This window comes from Lontra canadensis, unplaced genomic scaffold (genome assembly GCF_010015895.1).
Source record: "Lontra canadensis isolate GAN:19392208 unplaced genomic scaffold, GSC_riverotter_1.0 scaffold101, whole genome shotgun sequence".
Classification (NCBI taxonomy): domain Eukaryota; kingdom Metazoa; phylum Chordata; class Mammalia; order Carnivora; family Mustelidae; genus Lontra; species Lontra canadensis.
In genome coordinates, this window is record NW_022631095.1 from 4,925,857 (window position 1) to 4,945,530 (window position 19,674).

Genomic DNA, 19,674 nt, shown 5'->3' on the forward strand with positions numbered 1-19,674 from the left:
GCCTCCTTCCTTTCTCTGTGATCTTTTCCTGACCCCTCTAGATAAGGGTGAGCTGAAATTCCTTTAACCTGTATTTTGTACCACTTTATATAGAAATAAATCATGGGTATATTTTACTAGACGTTATTTCTAAAGCCATTACTTCTTGTATTGTGAAGGAGCTCCCAGCATTAGAAAAGAAAAGCCCCTATAGCTTAGGTCTAAAAGTTAGAAGGAAGATGAGAAAAAACAGTTTTAAAAAAAATGTGGTCAATGGTATCAAATATAGAAACAAAAATGATGTCTCAGGATCACCAAATGTACCACTTGTATTTGTTTATGCCCTTTCACTGATAATCTGGCTGCCTGATCCAAATATCTCCATCTAATTATCTTTTGAAAGTATACAAAGAGATGTGATACTCACTGGTCACTACGGAAGTCCAGCATTCGTAGGTGGTGGAGTGTGGAAGTAATGTCTTGAGGGCAAATTCCAGTCAACTTGCTTAACTTCTTAATGCTGATTTGTTTGTCATTTTGGTGATAAAGGCACTCCAATATTACACTTTTCCAATAAGCCATGTAGGAAAGACGACCTAGATCGGATAATGGTTTCTCTGGAGACCCTGCTTGGCCTTCACGCTTTGATAACAAATAACCTAAAGAAACCCCCAAATCACAAATATGTCAGAGAGCCTAAAATAGGCTAATTCACCAACATAACAGTTCCCTCTTCCACAACCAATCTAAGTAGTATAGAACAAAACTGAAAAATCATTTCAACACACATTTGCACAAGATTATGTAATTTGTATATACTGAACATTAATTAAGTATTACTTTGTCCATATGTACTATAAATCACATTGTTAAAATATTCAAATCGTTAAGAAAATCAGAGGATTTCATATTAATATGATGCATTAAGATTAAGGTAATAATGCTTTTTATTTTATGTGGAGAAAACCTCCCTTGCATGTTTTATTAGGACCACCAGATGGCAACAGCTATACCTGAATTGTTGAACAATACAAAAGAAGGCCTTCGTTTTTTAGGTAATCCTATCTGTTAAGACTGTGGTTCTTCTGTGAGTGAATCAGATGGCAATTTCTCACTTCAGCCAAAGCACTCCTCACACTGACCTTTCACATTAACTCTTAGTGAGCAAGGATGTCAGCGTGAGGGTGTCCCTGAGAGTGTATGGTGGTATCTACCCTCCTGTCCAGAGCAGGACTCTCAAGAACAGAAAGAGAAAGGTATAAATTCTAAGAGCAGCAACAATGGAGATGGCAGAAGAAATGCAGTTTTTTGTCATCAAAGAAAACTACTAAAAGCAGTCTGTGAATAGTTATGTGGGAAAATAAAGATTATATTAGGAAAAGCAAATGAAAACAAATACTGTAATCATAGATTGCTGGCTGTGTATCACAAAAGTATAACTAATTAGCATAATAAAATATTTTCCTCTAACTTTGCTACTTAATGGCAAAAACGGCATAACACATCCAAACATGAGTCCTTTTTCAAAACAATATATTGATATTAAAGGAAATAATCTGAGTTGCACTCTCTACGACTAATCTAAGAAGGCCAAGAAAACATACAAAATAATCAATGGCACATATTTCCAATAAAATATGGTCAGGAGTATAGTCTAAGGCCAACTAGAATAAGCTGAACTGGTCCATCTGAGAATTAACTTCTTAACACTAGTGATACAATCATCTAATATTTAGAAGAACTGCCTGTATCAAAATATTCCCTCAAAAATCACTGTTATAATTAATATAAAATCTATTGTAAACATATACTTACTTTCTAAGCAAGGATATCAACACGTAAAACAAAATTCAAATTCTACAATGACTTTTTAGAGCTGCTTAGCTTTCATGTCTGATTAAATTATTTCCTATGCCATTTATTTTTAAATTTTTTTAAGGTGCACTGCATGTTTCAACCACTAGGTAGAGCCCATAACTAAAGTTACTAAAAATTTTCTCAGATTATTAGGTAACAAAAATAAGGCAAGTGCTGTACTTCTTTACTGTACTAGCTTAAGTAGTTATACAATGTATTGAGTATTGCTGTGAGTTAGAATTATCATAAAATTAAGTTCCACCTGTAAATTAAGAGTTGAAAATTCAAAGTATTTGCATACATCACACAAAGCTGGTATTTGGTATAAGCTATTTTAAAATACTTCATGTCCAATCAAAAGAAAAAAATTCATGACTTTAGGTTTCCAAAGTCCTATACTGCAGTATGACGAAAGACACTAGGAACCAATAAACATCTACAAATCTCTAAAAATATATATATACAGAAGGTCCACAAGAAGAGATAATGAAAAATTATATTATTATAATCCTTACTGAAATCGATGAGAAACCTGCCATAGCCCTTACGCTGGTATTGGGGAAGAATCATTATACAGGAAACGTTGTACTTCTGTTGGCAGTGCTTTTCCTGGTAAAGAAGATTTTAGAACAACATGCGAGTAAGACTGAATAATAATGTTAATTATTAAGAAACAAAGACTAACAATCAAAACCAAAGCCCTGGTCCTTTGAGAATAGCATGCACATCAAGAAAAAAAAAAAATACCCCACTGGGAGGAGACAGGACAATGTTAAGTCATTGCCATTACCCACAAAGCAACCTTCCCAGGAGAGTAAGAATAACATAAAATTATGCGATCTAACACCATCTGTAACTCAGAAACAGTATGCCATTGCCTAAAATGAGCAGAGGAATCTGAGTCCCAATCAATCTGCAAAGCTATAAATGATGAGTCAGTGTGGCACTCTAAAAATGGGAAAATTCATCTACCACTTCAAAGATTCTCTTATTTCCTGCTTTGGTGCTACATAGGGCAGTCCCATCTTCCCATCAGTTGTACCTAACTTCACAAAAAACAAGCTCAAAATGTCGGGAGTAGACACTTTTAAAACTCAGGTAATATATATAAAAGTATACTTAACTGGTATACTTAAAGCTGGTATTTCCATGTAACTATTTCATACACGTAAGATTTTTTCATAGGCTAATTTAAATAAAAGTATATCTTTATGTTGTTTGACTAAAAAAAAAAAGCCTTTTGTTCTCCCCAAGAGAATGGAAGATTCCAGGAAGGAGAGAAAATATCCTTGAATAAAAATGGCATCTTATTCTTATTTCTATTCTTCAAATTTAAACTAGGAAGAGAAGATTTAAACTGAGAAGGAGCTCACAGAGGTAATGACTGTGTTTATTTCACAAGTTCACGGTAAGTTATTACCATGGGAATAGAAGTCATTTAAAAACTTTTTCTCTTGAGTATAAATGGCAGCCCATGTTCCTAGGAGAGTACAGTATGTTGAATGTTACTAAGCACCTTCAAGCACTTGGTACGTTTCTGAATGTTCCTTCTATTTTCCTTTCCAAAAAGTTAGGTGGTACCCAGAAGGTGCTGTACTGTGTAGTGTCTCCAGTGAGAACTGACAAAGATTGTTTCAGATTTCCGTGTGAATTCAAACAAATTTTAAGCTAATATACTTACTTTAGAAAAGTAGCCAACAAGGTGGCAGCCCTTGACATCATTCTGTGTTAGTACATAAAAAAGAAATGGCTCCACGTCATAATAGAGTGTTTTGTGGTCAAGAAACAACTTTGCCAAGAGACACAGGTTCTGACAATAAATGGTACTCACATTCCCATCAACCTAGAGGAAAATAATAGAACAAAATCATCAGGAAAGTGGCTCTTTAGTTCTAGAATAATAATACACAACACTTACAAATATCTGTGAGTATCCATAGTCTAGTCTAAGAGAAGCTATTGGTGACCAGAACCTGGAAACTATCCTTTCAACAGCAGAATTAGGGTACCTGCTGTTTTAAGACAACTAAACATATAAAAAACTGTACCTGAACAAAGTATGATTAGCTAGACAGGGAAATGATGACCCTTTTAAAAACAGCACTTTTGGGGGGCGGCTGGGTGGCTCAGTGGGTTGAGCCTCTGTCTTAGGCTCAGGTCATTATCTCAGGGTCCTGGGATTGAGCCCGGCCATCTGGCTCACTGCTCAGCAGAGAGCCTGCTTCCCCCTCTCTCTCTCCGCCTGCCTCTCTGCCTACTTGTGATCTCTGTGTCAAATTAATAAATAAAATATTTTTAAAAATAGCACTTTTTGCTTTTATAACAAGATTGGCTGCTGTAATCCCTCAGATGGCAAGCTGATCTGACTCATTTTTTAAAGTAATTCAACAAAAGATCTAAAAGCAACCTTTTCTAAAATACATTTGTTGGGGCACCTGGGTGGCTCAGTGGGTTAAAGCCTCTGCCTTTGGCTCAGGTCATGATCCCGGGGCCTGGGATCGAGCCCTGCATTGGGCTCTCTGCTCAGCGGGGAGCCTGCTTCCCCCTCTCTCTCTGCCTGCCTCTCTGCCTACCTGTGATCTCTGTCAAATAAAGAAATAAAATCTTTTAAAAAATTAAAAAATAAAATACATTTGTTAAGTAAAACAAGGTGTAACTATAGTCCTATCTATGCCAGCAGCCAAAAGCACTGCAGTCTGACCACAATGATCAGATTTACCCCCAAACAAAGCTGTTTTCAGGAATATTAACTATTGCCAGAAACACCAAGCAGGTTCGCTAGGTAGGAACCTGGCAAATGAGATATTTCTTGGAATTGGGTTGGCAAGATCAGGAGCACTACAGTGTATTTCTCCTGACACACACCTGTGTTGCTGGGAGTGGCCAGAGCTTGTTCTTTTGTGCAAAGGCCAATGAATGCCCACATTAAACCCTAAGACACTGACATTTCAGGACAGAAATCTACTCAAGAATTTCAGTAAGTTAGTATTACTTCTTTTAAAATACACACCGATATGTGCTTAAGGTAAGAAGCAGTTTGCTCTTGGGTATTCTGAAACAGTACTGTAAACCACCCCCACCCTCCTTCCCGCAAGGTGAAGAGCTTCACTACTGCTCACCTAAAATGAAGGTGTAGAGAAAATCAAGAAAGTTAGAGACTGAGCAGATCCCGACAATCTGAAATCCTATCATCACAGTCATTAACAGAACTGAATACATGGCAGGTACTCAATTAACACCTGGCAATGACACCACAGAACTGAGGATCAAGAAGCTAGAAACCCATGACTAACAACACAGAATCACAGACACAGCCCAAGTCAGATCCTCATGATGAAGCAGAAAAAAAAATATATTTTTGTATCTTTACAAAATAAGGTTTACTATGGCTATTGAATATACCTCTACAAAATATTCCTTTAAGTAGAACAAGAGAAATTTTTTTCATTTAAATACTATTTCATAGATTCTAATTTTATCTAATTTATCTAATTTTATCACATCTAAACATAAACAATCAGTTGGCATTTTATACCAAATGGAATCCTGAAATACAGAATAATTTATTCTGAGATCAAGCTTGTGTGACCTTGGTACCATTTGGATTGGCCTAATTCTGCTTCTCATCATAATAGCTGAATTACTGGACTCAATCATGAGTACAACAGTAAAATAACATTTCAAAAAAACCCAAGTACAATTAGACACAGAATAGGTGGCACTATATTTGAAATGACAGGAAGACAACTATAAAACATCTACTTTACCTCAAAGACAGAAATATTATTTTTTCTGTAAATCTCATTGGCAGGAGGATGGAACCAACCACATTTCTTCATGTGCTGCTGGAGAATAGTTCTACTTTTCATATATTTTAGACAGAATTCACAAAGATACAATTTAGGCAGCCTGTAAATAATAATTAAACAAAAAAAGACAGGGCTTTTTATAAGTCTGTAAACTTTGACAACTATCCGTTTTGACTCTCATTACTACTCAAGTAAAAAGGTGGAGAATGTATTGTCATCCTCATTAATCAAATGAAAGAGAGAAAACAAACTATAAAAATAAAACTAATTTGGTTAATGGCATCCAACTAATTGTTAGGAAGGCAAGGGTGAGAAGTAAAGATACCCAATTCGGAGATCTTCCTATTAGACTAATACTTCCCAGGCTTTTTTAAGTTACCCACTTGGCAGACAACGAAAATCTCATATTCCTCCCTCCTTGATAATCTCTACTAAGTAGAAAATAAAACCTGCCTTCAGAACACCCCACTAAGTGAAGAAGATTTTGTCAAGGTATATATTCTGTCTTCCTTTATTTGATCATTCCTCCTTTTTTTTTTTTTTTGAACAACATGGACATGGACTGTGTGAGTCCACTCATACGTAGATTTTTCTTGGTAAATACAGTACAGAAGTATAATTGTATTTTCTCCTCTTTATGATTTTCTTAACATTTTCTTCTCTCTAAGCTTACTTTATTGAAAGAATATAATATATAGTACATGTAACACAAAATGTGTGTCACTTGACTGTTCATGCTATTGGTAAGGCTTCTGGTCAATAGCAGACTTTTAAGTTTTGGGGGAGTCAGAAGCTATACATGGATTTCTGAACGCATGGGTGAGGAGGTGCCCCTAACCGCAGCATAGTTCAAGGGTCAACTATACTACTGTGTCAGACCTTGTGCTAGGTGCACTAGGTATAGACTGCTGAGTAAAATGGATATAAAGTGGGTATTATAAAAGCAGACTTTATACATCTTTTTAAGTATAAAACTATAATAATACGTCTTTTCAAGTTAGGACACATTATACTACCTCCTTCCTTCTACCCCTGAAATTCTAGCTTTCCCTCTGGTTAAATACCCCATTAAATCCTGCAACTTAAAAGTCTATCATTCAACAAATGAAATACAAGTTAAAATTGTTCTTTCAGATTTTCTGTTATGAATTTATATTTATGTAATAGTCATGCTATTTTAGCAGTTATTTAACAGGACTTCTTTAGCCCCCTTTCATGAGGAGCTAAGACAATAAAGTGATTGGATCAGTTCATAAAGTAATGGAAATAATATAACCTAAATTAAAGGCCAGTGGCTTTTATACCTATTTAAGTCTAATCCAGAAGACCATGTGGCTCTTCTATTACAAACATACACCTCACTTATCCTCAGCACAGAGACTTCTCTGCATCCTGAACTGTGTCCAGAACTGGTCATGCCTTGGTAATCCAAGATCTGATACTATCATTAAAAACTGCATATACAAAAATACTAGATATGATGACAAAACCTATAACCCAAACACATTACTGCATTTTCTCTCAAATAAATAAGTTAATAAACCTCATTAATATAGTTGCTATCAGTTCGGATAGTTAGGCTTTAAAAAGATCACACCAGAATTAAAGAAAAAGTAGATTAACGCACAAAAACATCTAACTGAAGTGTGAAGACCACGCTATTTTCTCAAGTACTACTTTAGAAGCCACTTTAAAAACATAATTATATTTTATCTGAAAACATTTAACATTCAACTGAGGCCTTAACCAAGGTGTACTCATGGAGCACTAGTCCTGTACGTATTAAGTGTTTCACGCTCAAATAAAGGTGGAAAAAGGCATTAATGTGACTTTTTTCCTTCTCCCCTGGGGATTTACACTGTGTATTCATTCTTCCTACACAACCTCATAGCTTACTTTTAAAACTGTCACACAGAGCACACTAAGAGCTTCCAGGGAATTGCTGAGGTATAATATTTCTAAGCCTCTACAGTATCTAATACTGGTTTCCAAAATTTCTCATATTAGACAAACCAATACAACCTGAAGTTATGTCATTAGTACAAAAGTCATTCCAAAATAAAGTACTGAGTAAAACAAATAACAACTGACACTGCAAATTGAAGTCAAGAAACAGGAGCCAAGACCACTGAAGAGAAAGGTTTCCTAGGTGACTTTGCTTATTTCCTTTGCATGCTGCCTCAAATTCCACTGCTCAGAGAATAGCAGTCTATCTATATAGACCAGACAGCTTTTTGCTTCTTAACCACCAGAACTGAAAAATCTCAGAACGAAATGGCCCCAATTATAAACTTCATCATCTAACGTGGGCACTAGATAGACTAACCGAGTCTCAGAGCTGACCCACAACTGCCAGACTATTTTCCTGAATATGTGGATTTTGAGTAATTTCTTCTTCTGAAAAGGATAGGAAGAGGTTCTCCCTGGGTAATTAATGGTAGCCTCCTTCTTCTAATTACCTTATCTTTATTTACCTGTGCTATATTCTCAATGAGGAGTTTTAACTTGTTGCAACATAAAGATAAAAAAGAATCTGGGAATTCAGTTTAGTCTTGAGAGCTAAATATTACAACTAAGTATTTCCTACAATGTGAATCTGAGAAACATAAACAAAATCCTGGGATAAAAGGAAGGGAGGGAGGAGTGGCAGACACTAAACTTTCTGGATTGTGCTAAAGATAAATGCCAATGTTAAAAGCATCCAATTTAACTTTTAGGTCTTGGTACAAAGACATGAAAATAAAGTATGACTTATTTCGTAAGGTCTATGAAAGAAGATCTAATTTTTAAAGCTCTCACAGTAAGCAAATTGTTCAAGAAAACATAAGAAGGAATGAAATCTATAAAAAAAAAATTACTGCCAAATCTTATCTGGTAAACTTTAAGTTCATGCTATTTCTTTGGAATAGCAAGGTGTATGATATTTTCTTGACTAAAAAAAACTTCAGCAAATCTTAGTATCTCAAAAATAATAAAGTAAAAGCAAGCATCATAATCTACTTGATTCCAATTCAGTTCTTGCTGAAAACATTTTAAAATAAAGCCTCTTACTTTATTATAACTAAGCTCACTGGGATGACACTGTTAGTCTAAAGGGAATCATCTGATAAAACTCCTAGAAAAACAAAATGTTTTAATAACAGTACTTATGGCCGAAGTTCTTTCACTGAAAAAATACATCATACAGAAAGAACATCAGATCACACGCAATGAAGTATAGTTATAGAGAGTATGAATATTCTTAGCCCTAAAGAATACTGCTGGGTGTTGCTTTTTGTCATTGTCTTCCTGATAGAGCACACAGGCCTCACTTCATCATGGGGTGTTGCTTCCATACCTGGAATTGATTCTCGAGTCAGCCACTCTGCTGATACCCTTACATGTGAAGTCAGGACTGGGCCACAACTATATGCACTTTAGAAGCACTGCCTATCTTACTTCTGGGTTGGTGCAAATATTCTTCCCAGGAACTCCCATGGTATGATCTTGGCTTCTGAACATTGCCCAAGACAGTAGCAATTTGTGTAGTCTTTATAATAGGTCTACTTGTAGTAAAATTTTAATACAACAACAAAATTCTATGAAGTTTTACTTAAATCAAAGATTATGGTAAAAGCCATGTGAGATCAATGTGGATACAGATGCCATATGGAGTAGTGCAAGCTTGGTGGTTAAAGGTTATGGCTATGTGGTAAGAGAAAAGTGAGATAAAATCCTGGTCCTGCCACTTATGAACTGTATGGTCTTGAATATGTTTGCTGAGCCCTGATCTGGAAAATGAAGGCAGTAATATCTACCTTTAAGAGAATTATTCCAGAGATTTTTAGTCCAGTACCAAGCTCAATGATGGTAACTAAAGCTACTAATAATTTATGATTAATACTATGAATAGTTTATTCTCCTTTCATTCATTTTATTTCATCATTTAATGGTCACCCAAAGTCCTTAAGGATCCTGGTCTTTATTAACTGGGGCTGTACGTAATCTAGGCATCAAGTCAAGTCAGGAACAGATCAAAAGGGAAAGGAAACTTCCCAAGCTCCTCAATTACATGGAACTCATCCTTTAGGATTTCAGTATGATCTCCTTGCAAAAAGGTTATTATGAAGTTCTAAAACAGTTCAGGAGTAAGATATCCCATGATAACAGTTACTCCTGCCTTCAACCTATTTATGTCATGTTTTAGAAGGTTCTCTATGAACCTGTCTGCCATACATGAGTATCACATGGCTCTGCTGGAGAAATTTAAGGTTAAAACTCTGATTTATACTATTCCAAATCGTACTGTTCCAAATGAAGCAGAATTAATGGCTTCATTGTTGTTGTTTCATTTTGTTTTGTTTTTTTTTAAGTCAGAGATGCAAGATTAGTTAATATACGATGCACACACAAATATCTAGATATTATGGGAAATAATGCACAATCCCACTTCCCAAAAGATTTTTCCTTTTGGGATCTTTTCTTTTTATTCGCTGCAATTATTCTGTTCTTGCATGATTATGAATTTTTCAAAAAGTATTCAAATATTTTAGTATTAAAAAAATAACTTAGAAGTCATTTAGTGCAGGATCATAAACAGTCATTAACAACGTAAGGCCACAGGTTTTCTTGGTCCTATAATTCTCTGAATATCCAGAACTCTTGAGAAATTGCCTTGAGTACCTGAGTTCTGTAAGTAGTAGAGGAATTTCCTGCCCTCTTTTAACATATAAAAATATATAATCACATACCATGTAATCTTCTTTTAATAAACTCATATTAATTTTTGTTATTCCATGATATAAACAGAGTGTTGCCTTACAGATCTAACACAGTGGTCAGGGCTAACCAACCCTACAATAATTGGCTCTCAATTGCTGTTTCATGAGCTTGTGTGTTATCTTCCTGAAGTTTGGCTTTCTCTTATTTTTGGTTACTGAGGTCTGTATCCATAATAATATTCTCACTCCTTTTTTTCTACTTCTGCTTACATTTGGAAACCAGTTATCAAAGTATGTGGAAAGAAAAAGTAAAAACAATACTGAGTTTTAGTTTTTTTTTTTAACAAACATACTAGCTTATTCCCAGCTTCTGAAAATAAACCATGTTATAGCACTCGCTATACTGTAAAACACTAAATAAATCAATATTATAATTACCTGTGCTAACATTTTGGACTAGGAATATTACTAGATAGGTAAAAAGCCACATAATGAGAGTATTCGGAACATGAGTTTAACTCATAGAGCACTTATTATTCCTTACAACACTCTGCTAAATGGGAAACCTGAGGCATAAGTAGTTTACAAATTAAACAGAACATTAATGTGACTGCTATACTACAAAGTTTAATTTTTTTGACCAAAACTTATTTTTCAACTCTTTTAATTTTAATGCTAAAGGAAAAAAACAATATCTGACATTACTGAGCACTTATCCTCTTCTAAGTGATTTACATGTTTTAACTCATGTTTTAATGATCACAATGAAGCCTCTGAGGTGAGTGTTATTTTTACCCCCATTTTGCAGATGAGGGAACTGAGGTACAGGCGAGCTGGGTAACTTCTAAGGTTATACAGCTTATAAATGTCAGTACTGAGTCATGAAACCAATTTGGCTTTATTAAAAATGCTGCCTCACCCCAAAAAGTTGGTGACTGATTATTTTTTATGTCTGGAAACCCAAGCTACTTACATGTAGTATTATCGCATATCATTTGTCCAATTATTCCTGGGAAAACCAACCATTCACTAAGTTCGTTAAATTATAAAAACTTAGATAAAAGGCTACTCATTGAAACTTTATTTACATGGAAGTAGTGTGAAGTATGAAGGCAATTTCTCTTAAAGAAAAAATGTTCCCCTTGTCGTTCTGACCATGTGTCAGGCCAATTTTAAATAACAGCTTTTGGAAAGGTTACAGAAAAGAAAATCGAAAGCCCACTGGGATTAAGTGGTTGCCAAAATATGCTGTTACTAAGGACATATAAGAGTCACCAGTTTCCTCAAATGTATGAAGATGAGCGGACTAAAATGTCCTCAAGATCTAGCTTTGAGTTGTATGAATTGCTGAGTTCTATGAATCTAGAAACAGAAGGTAAAGGGTCTCTGAAAACATACCTTGAGTATTCTTGAGGATATGGGGAGGAGTACCAGGTGTGAATTTCATACTTCCCAAACTCAATGACAGAGGGACAGCGGACTTGTGGATCAGGGGGACCAGTCACTCCAACTTTCTGTACAGTCAAAAAATACATCACAAAAGTCAGCTAAATGAAATCTACTAAGATATTTTAAAAAGCTGAAATTAAATGTTGTCTTCTTGGGATTCAGAAGAACAAAAAAAAAAAAAAAAAAAAAAAAAAAAGCCAGGAATGAACTAACAAGTTTTGAAATAAGCTGTATTGTTTTTTTGTAAACAGGGTATTCAAGCGGAGAACAAAAAATACTAATAAATCTTTTAGAACCAAATGCAACTGGTGTCATTGCATTTTCCATATTTAATAAGACTGTGAATATTTTCCACAATTAAACTCACTCCCTTAATGACTTAGTTGTTAAAGAGAAGCTGCTGGCGTTTGGGGATGTAAGACAAAGAATAATTTTTAACAAGGAAGGAGAAGGAGCTCTGAACACTTGCCAAGGTCATACATACACTGCCTCACCAGACAACAGAAACAACCCACTGAACACGTGAGCACATAGAGAAAAGAGTGACTTTCTGGTTTGGGAAAGTATGCAATATTAAAAGAACACAACAAAATAAGTATCAAAAGAGTCTTTAATTCATTTTACACTGCACCTAAAATTCCCTTCATTAGTAGCTCTTTATAGATTTAATCAACAACAAAATGCTGTTATACACATACTGTTACCCCTTTTATCTACCTCTGTTTATAACGAAAACAATCTCTATGCCCCCATCTCTGCAATAACCTGAACTACATTATCTGAAAGAAGAAGAATCTGTAAAGCCTTTATGACTTCCATGCCAGCATTTTAAATATAAGCCACTGCTGATGACTACAAAGATCAGGTTTTAAAACCTTATATTCAAGAGCAATTTGATTTGCTCTATAACCAATAGAGGAAAATATTCATACACATATATATGTATATGGGTCAGTATATTATGCATATAACATACTGTATATTAATGGATATACTGTAATATATTATAATATAATGGATATTCTATAAACATTAAGGATTAGCACTGGGGTGCCTGAATGGCTCAGCTGGTTAAGTATCCACTCTTGGCTTTGGCTCAGGTCATGATCTCAGGTTGTGGGACTGAGCTCCACATAGGGCTCCATGTTCAGTTCCATGTTCAGCAGAGTCTGCTTGTCCTACTCCCTTCCCCTCTGCCTCCTCCCCCACTCTCTCTAAAATAAATAAATAAATAAATAAATAAATAAAATCTTAAAAAAAAAAACTGACTTAAGAAAAAGAAGTTAGATTAATCAAATACAGTATTAATAACCTTTCATCAAAAGAATAACCAATATTATCCTTCAACTTTATGCTTTAAAAACTAGAGAAATTTATTTAAAGTCTCTTGTTGGAGCCCACAGATATACACAGCCTCAGACTCCCCTACACAATGACTTAACAGAAAAGATATTTTTATTCACTGTTTTATGTAAATTCATAGGAAGAAGCCTCTTCACTACAACTAACAGGAGAACTCTCCCCACCCTTTCTAATCGTTCTCTTTTATAAAAAGGCCAAGGGACTTATCTGAGGTTTCATACTGGAAGACAGCCAGGAAAAACCTCAACCTCTTCCTTAGCCATCTCGAAACAAAAGACAATCATCTTCAGTTGAATCAATTGTGTTATGACACCAAGGAGTACTGGGGCTCTTCCAAATGCAAAAATCATTAAAAACAAACACACACAAGACAAGGTTAAAATAAGATTTTTTTCATTTCTCGAAACCAAATTAAAACTTCGTAAAAAGGCTATAAAAACAGTTTTTTAAACTACATTCCAGAAGCAAGTACTCTAATTCATAAAGCAGCATCTTTTAACCTACCTTCAAAGCTCAAAATAACAAGATCAATAGTATAGAAAGTTATCAGAATAACCAAGTAACAGAAAATAACTTCCTGAGCCAAGGATTAGATAAAAAGCACAGAAGCTGAAAAGATGCACCTGCTGAGGCACTGCCTGTTGTTTGAGAGCTTTCCCATCGGCTGCTCGTCGCTCTTCCAGGCGGATGCCCGATGTGAAAGTGGATATCCAATTCCAGTATAACTGTTTGCACATCACCGCAACTAAGTCTGTAAAACTAGATTCACAGTAGGCTTCCCCACTGCGTTTACCTATCCTCACCTTTTTGCACTGTGAAATGGCTGGCACATGCGTGCATCCACCTCTGTCCTCTACCACCATCTCCAACTCCCTTATGAGAGCCTCAAGAGCCTGTGTATTTCCGTTTACTAAGGTTTACAAGTTAACAAGGCTCTCTGCAGTGAGGAAGCAACAGCTGCATCCAAACCACTCATTAACTCAGTCCTTGCCAAAATCAAACTGTCAAATCACAATGACGGGGTAACAGGGTGGCTCAGTCAGTTAAGCGTCTGCCTTCAGCTCAGATAGTGATCTCAAGGTCCTGGGATCAAGTCCCATGGCAGGCTTCTTGCTTGGTGGGGAGTCTGCTTCTGCCTCTGCCACCCCCCTTATCCCCTCGCTTGTGCTCTCTCTTTGTCTCAAATAAATAAAATTTAAAAAAAACAATCTGAATGACAAGGTTAGTTTTGATAGGTTTTACTTTTTTTTTTTTTTTTAAGATTTTATCCATTTGACACAGAGAGAGAGATCACAAGTAGGCAGAGAGGCAGGCAGAGAGAGAGGGGGAAGGAAGCAGGCTCCCCGCGGAGCAGAGAGCCCGAAGCGGGGCTCGATCCCAGGACCCTGGGATCATGACCTGAGCTGAAGGCAGAGGCTTTAACCCACTGAGCCACCCAGGCGCCCACAGGTTTTACTTTTAAATTTCGCCAAAACACTCTCTCATTAAACATGCAGCTCTCGGGGTGCCTGGGTGGCTCAGTGAGTTAAAGCCTCTGCCTTCATCTCAGGTCATGATCCCAGAGTCCTGGGATCAAGTCCCGCATCGGGCTCTCTGCTCAGCGGGGAGCCTGCTTCCTCCTCTCTGCCTGCCTCTCTGCTTACTTGTGATCTCTTGTCTGTCAACTAAATAAAATCTTTAAAAAAAAACACAAAAAAACAAAAAACAACAACAAAAAAAACCCATGCAGCTTTCTAGGGGTGCCTGGGTGGCTTAGAGGGTTAAGCCTCTGCCTTCAGCTTGGTCATGGTCTCAGGGTCCTGGGATTGAGCCCCGCATCGGGCTCTCTGCTCAGCAGGAAGCCTGCTTCCCCCTCTCTCTCTGTCTACTTCTGCCTACTTGCGATCTCTTTGTGCCAAATAAATAAATAAAATCTTAAAAAAAAAAACAAACATGCAGCTTTCTAAAGCAGCAGCTATCTAATATAATCAAGAACACAGGGGCACCTGGGTGGCCCAGTGGGTTAAGCATCTGCCTTCAGCTTAGGGCATGATCCCAGGGTCCTGGGATCAAGCCCCATAATGGGCTCCCTGCTCAGCAGGGAGTCTACTTCTCTCTCTCTTTCTCTCTCCCCCTCTGCCCCCCAGCCGCCTGTTCTTTCTCAAATAAATAAAATCTTAAAACATACACACACACACAAATTTTTTAAAACTAGAATTCTGCCACTTTGTGCCTCCTTTTCATTTGAATATGCCAACATTTTGAAAAGGTGACATACATCCCAAGTCAGAACGGACCTTTCAATCTAAGCAAGTTAAGGGTGGGGGGCACTAAATGCCCTAGTAATTGGTATAAACCAAAAGTAAGTTTAAATATGCCTATGCTAGATAATAAAACTTTAATTACTAGCAGTTTATAAGAAAAGATTATTTTTCTTCTGCAAAAACTCCTCCTCCACCAAATGACTCTAATTCTAATTTCCAATATACAGAAGGAACTCTTGCAGCACCGTCCAGATCTGGTACAAACATGAAAATTACAACTGATCTACTACTGATATATAGTTCCTCTCTCTTTCTCTTGCCTTCCATCAGATAGCTCCCCCTCAACTTTCCCTTTCCATTCCCCATGGAAGAATGGCATTTTGAAGTGGGAGTGGAGGGGAGGAGTGTACCCTTATTATTAGTATGAGCATGTGAAATGTAAGGAAAAGAGAGGTCTTTCTGGTATTTGAACATTTTCCTATAGAAACACTATAATAAAAAATAATTCCGTTCATTAGGGATTAGAAGTTGCATGATGAAAGAGAGGTGTAAGAATGAGTTCACATGCTTCAAAATGGAGGGAGCATGAACTTAAAAAGAATAAAAACAATCAGCATTTGTGGTGCCAATACTGTCCCACACTCTTTGCCTTATACTGTTAGTCTGTTCCTCAAAGTAGAAAACAATATGCCCCCTTCACAGATGGGAAAAAAGGCTCAGAGAAGTTAAGAGCCAAAAAAATTCAGGAACGGGGGCGCCTGGGTGGCTCAGTGGGTTAGGTCTCTGCCTTCGGCTCAGGTCGTGGTCTCAGGGTCCTGGGATTGAGCCCAGCATCAGGCTCCCTGCTCAGCAGGGAGCCTGCTTCCTCCCCACCCCACCTGCCTCTCTGCCTACTTGTGATCTCTGTCAAATAAATAAGTAAAATCTTAAAAAAAAAATTTCAGGAAAGGGACATCAATAGTGAAGAATAAAGACAGAAAAGAACAAAATGGGAGTGGTCAAATACGAAGTACGTACTGCCCTTGATTACTGTTCTGAATTCCAAAAGTTTTAAGTTTTTTTGAATTGGAATTTAGTTTTCCTAAGAAGTGAAGCTACAAGTTCACAGACTCTTATCCAAAACCCTTCGAACAGAATGTGTTTTAGAATCTTGATTATTTTTTTTGATGTTAGCGAAGTACTACATATGTATTTGAAATCAACAGCCCCAGTAGGATTTGGGGCAACACTCCATAATCAGATACACTAATATTTCTTTAGCAGAGCACATGAATATTCATATTAAATGAGATAAATAAAGAATATGTATAGTCTCATGTCAGTTCATGCCATGGTTCGCCAACAATTCTGTTTAGGTAAGTGAGATCTTACTGTAGAATGAGTTATATCTACTTTTTTCATTCTCCAAAGAAGATATACAGATGGCCAATAAGCACATGAAAAGAAAATGACTAATCATTAGGGAAATGCAAATGCAAACCACAATGAAATATACCACACCACACCTAGTAGGATGGATACTATCAAAAAAACAGAGAATAACAAGCATCTGGAGAGGACGTGCAAAAATTGGAATTCTTGCGCAGTCCTGGTGAAAATGTAAAATGCTGCAGGCATGGTAGAAAACAGTTCGGCAGTTCCTCAAAAAATTAAACAGAATTTCCATATGAACCAACAATACATAAAAGAATTGAAAGCAGGGACTCAAAACAGGTATTTGCCCATCCATTTTCATAGCAGCATTATTCACAATAGTCAAAATGTAAAAGCAACTTAAGTGTCCATCAGATGAATGGATAAACATTCATGGTATATATACCACGTGACATACATATAAATTCTGGTAAGGGAATTCTGAATGAACCTGGATGAACCTTAGAGAAATTCTGCTAATTAAAGTAAGCCAGTCACATAAGGGTAAGTATTTTATGATTCCACTGAGGCCTACCTATAGGAGTTAAATTCAAAGACAAAAAGTAGAATAGTGATTGCCAGGGGCTAGAAGAAGGAGAAAAGGGAAATTATGGTGTAATGGGTACAGAGTTTCAGTATGGGAAGGCAAAAAAATTCTGGAAACAGATGGTGGTGATGGCTGCACAACAATGTGTACATGTACTTCACGTGACTGGACGGTATTCTTAAAACAGTTAAGATGGTAAATTTTATGCTATTTTTATTTTATCACAGTAATATTTCATTAAGTTTTCAGGAGTCTGGATCTCAGAATTGTAGATATGATTACAGACTACTTCCTGTCTCTTTCTTCCCCCATGCCTTTTTTGTTCATCTACACTCAGGTATCTCCCTTGCTTTACCATTACATACTGATAAAGTCCACAATTTTTTATCTTCAGCCCTATTACCCTTTCTCACCATAGGACCTCTAATCCAGTGACGCTACCAGTTTTTCTCTCTCTGTATGCTCTCTTTTCTCCTAAACCATCTTAGATTCCAAGGTCTTTTACTGTACCTCATCTTTGCATATATCTTTATCTTCCCTTCCTTTCCCCCAATGCAACAACAAAATCCCAACTCTGGTTAAATTCACTTTTCCACATAATCCAACAACTGAATATGGTTAGAGAAAAAACACAGAATCACACCGACTGTTCTCAATTTGTAATTCTTAATTACCAACCTCAAATGGGCCCTTTGATGCTTCTCTAACTCCATTCACTCTCCCATTTTCCTTAAAAATTACTTCATACTTTTTATCTCCTCAAGCCTCCAACACCTCTAAGCTTATCTTCACTTGCAATCAATGCCTTTGCTTTCCACTATACTAGAAAACTAAGAAGCAGTCAAAAGAGAACTTCCACAACTTTCCAAAGCCACATTTGCATGTCTACCCTCTGTGCCCACAGAGCCTATCATTCCTTAATACTATAACTCAACTGTCTGTGCTCCCATCTAAAGCCAGTGCTCCATTTGCACACTGGACAATTTCCCCTTCCCCCTTTTCATCAGGTTTCTCTCCACTGATCATTCCTATCAGCATATAAACAACTGTTATTTATTTCTTCCGTATTTAAAAAATGGGTACGTTCTTTTGCCCTCACAACTTCATCCAACTGTTCTCTTTCTCTGTTCCCCTTCATTGCAAACTACCTCAAAAGAGTAGTCCCACATTACTTCTATAACCAATTTCTCTTCTTCCATTCCTCTTTGAATGAGCTCCAATTATATTTTCATCTTCCCCTTCCCTCATGGAAACTGCTTCTCAGGCTGACCTCCACGTTACTATATCTGATGGCCAATTTTCAGTCCTTAATTCACTTGACATTTATGTGCAAAATTTTCAATTCCTTCCTTCTTGAAATTTTTTTTCCATTTCGTTTGTAAAGAACCAATATCTCCAAGATTTCCCTCTTCCACTGGCCATTCCTTCTCCTTTCTCCAATCTTCTAAAACCTGGAGTACCTCAGGAGTTCTCAGAGCTCTGTCCTTTCCTTTGATGACCTCATCTAGTCTCCTTCTTTTTAGTACCAGCAACTTACTAACAAGTTCTACATAAATTTTCAGCCCAGACCTACACTTCCAACTCCAGACACATCTACCCCACTGTCTACTTGACATCTCCTCTCCTGAATACCTTGTAAGAATCTTAAATTTAACTTGTTCGAAATCAAACTTCTGATCTTTTTTCCCTCAAACCTGCTCCTCCTTAATTCCTTGTTTCACCATCCAATCCGTCAGCACATCCTAATGGTCTACCACCTTCAAAATGCAATCAGAATTCCAATTCTCCCCCTAACACTATGTTCCAAACCACTGTATCTCCTACTTGGATAATTCTAATATTCTCCTAAGTTTCCTTCTTGTTTTTCTATTTCCGCCTCAATCTACAGAGAAGCCAGAGTGATCCTGTTCAAACTTAAGTCACTCTTCCACTCAAAATCCTCCAAGGGTTACTATCTCATTCAGAGTGAAAGCCATAGTCTTTAAAATGACCTACAAAACCCTATCATATCTGACCTCCCAATACCTTTCTGTCCTCTCATTATCTAATTTCTATTCTACCTCATACTTACTCGGCTCCAGCCACACTGGCCTTCTTTTTGTTTCCTTGACCATGCCACATAACAAATCCCAAATCAGATCTTGCATTTCCTTCAAGGTTCTGTTAAATGTCAGGGAGTCCCTAACTCAACAATTTAAAACTGCACAAATCTACCCTTTGCTTCTGAATTCTCTCTCCCTCCCTTGCTTTTTCTCCATAACACTACCACTTGGTATACCATTTACTTTAACCTAGGCCCAACCCAATTAAACTGT

General features: G+C 36.8%; 1 protein-coding gene across 3 annotated transcripts in view; it reads right to left on the bottom strand.

Moving 5' to 3' along the window:
• Positions 1-19,674, bottom strand: part of KAT6A (lysine acetyltransferase 6A) — a 112,685-nt gene that overhangs the window by 12,971 nt on the left and 80,040 nt on the right. For all 3 annotated transcript variants that reach the window (XM_032838038.1, XM_032838036.1, XM_032838037.1), the window contains 5 exons: positions 11,744-11,859; positions 5,604-5,745; positions 3,518-3,679; positions 2,352-2,445; positions 407-638 (listed from right to left, as the gene is read on the bottom strand). In XM_032838038.1, coding sequence (XP_032693929.1) covers positions 407-638; positions 2,352-2,445; positions 3,518-3,679; positions 5,604-5,745; positions 11,744-11,859 — 746 coding nt within the window. The remainder of the gene's footprint in view (positions 1-406; positions 639-2,351; positions 2,446-3,517; positions 3,680-5,603; positions 5,746-11,743; positions 11,860-19,674) is intronic.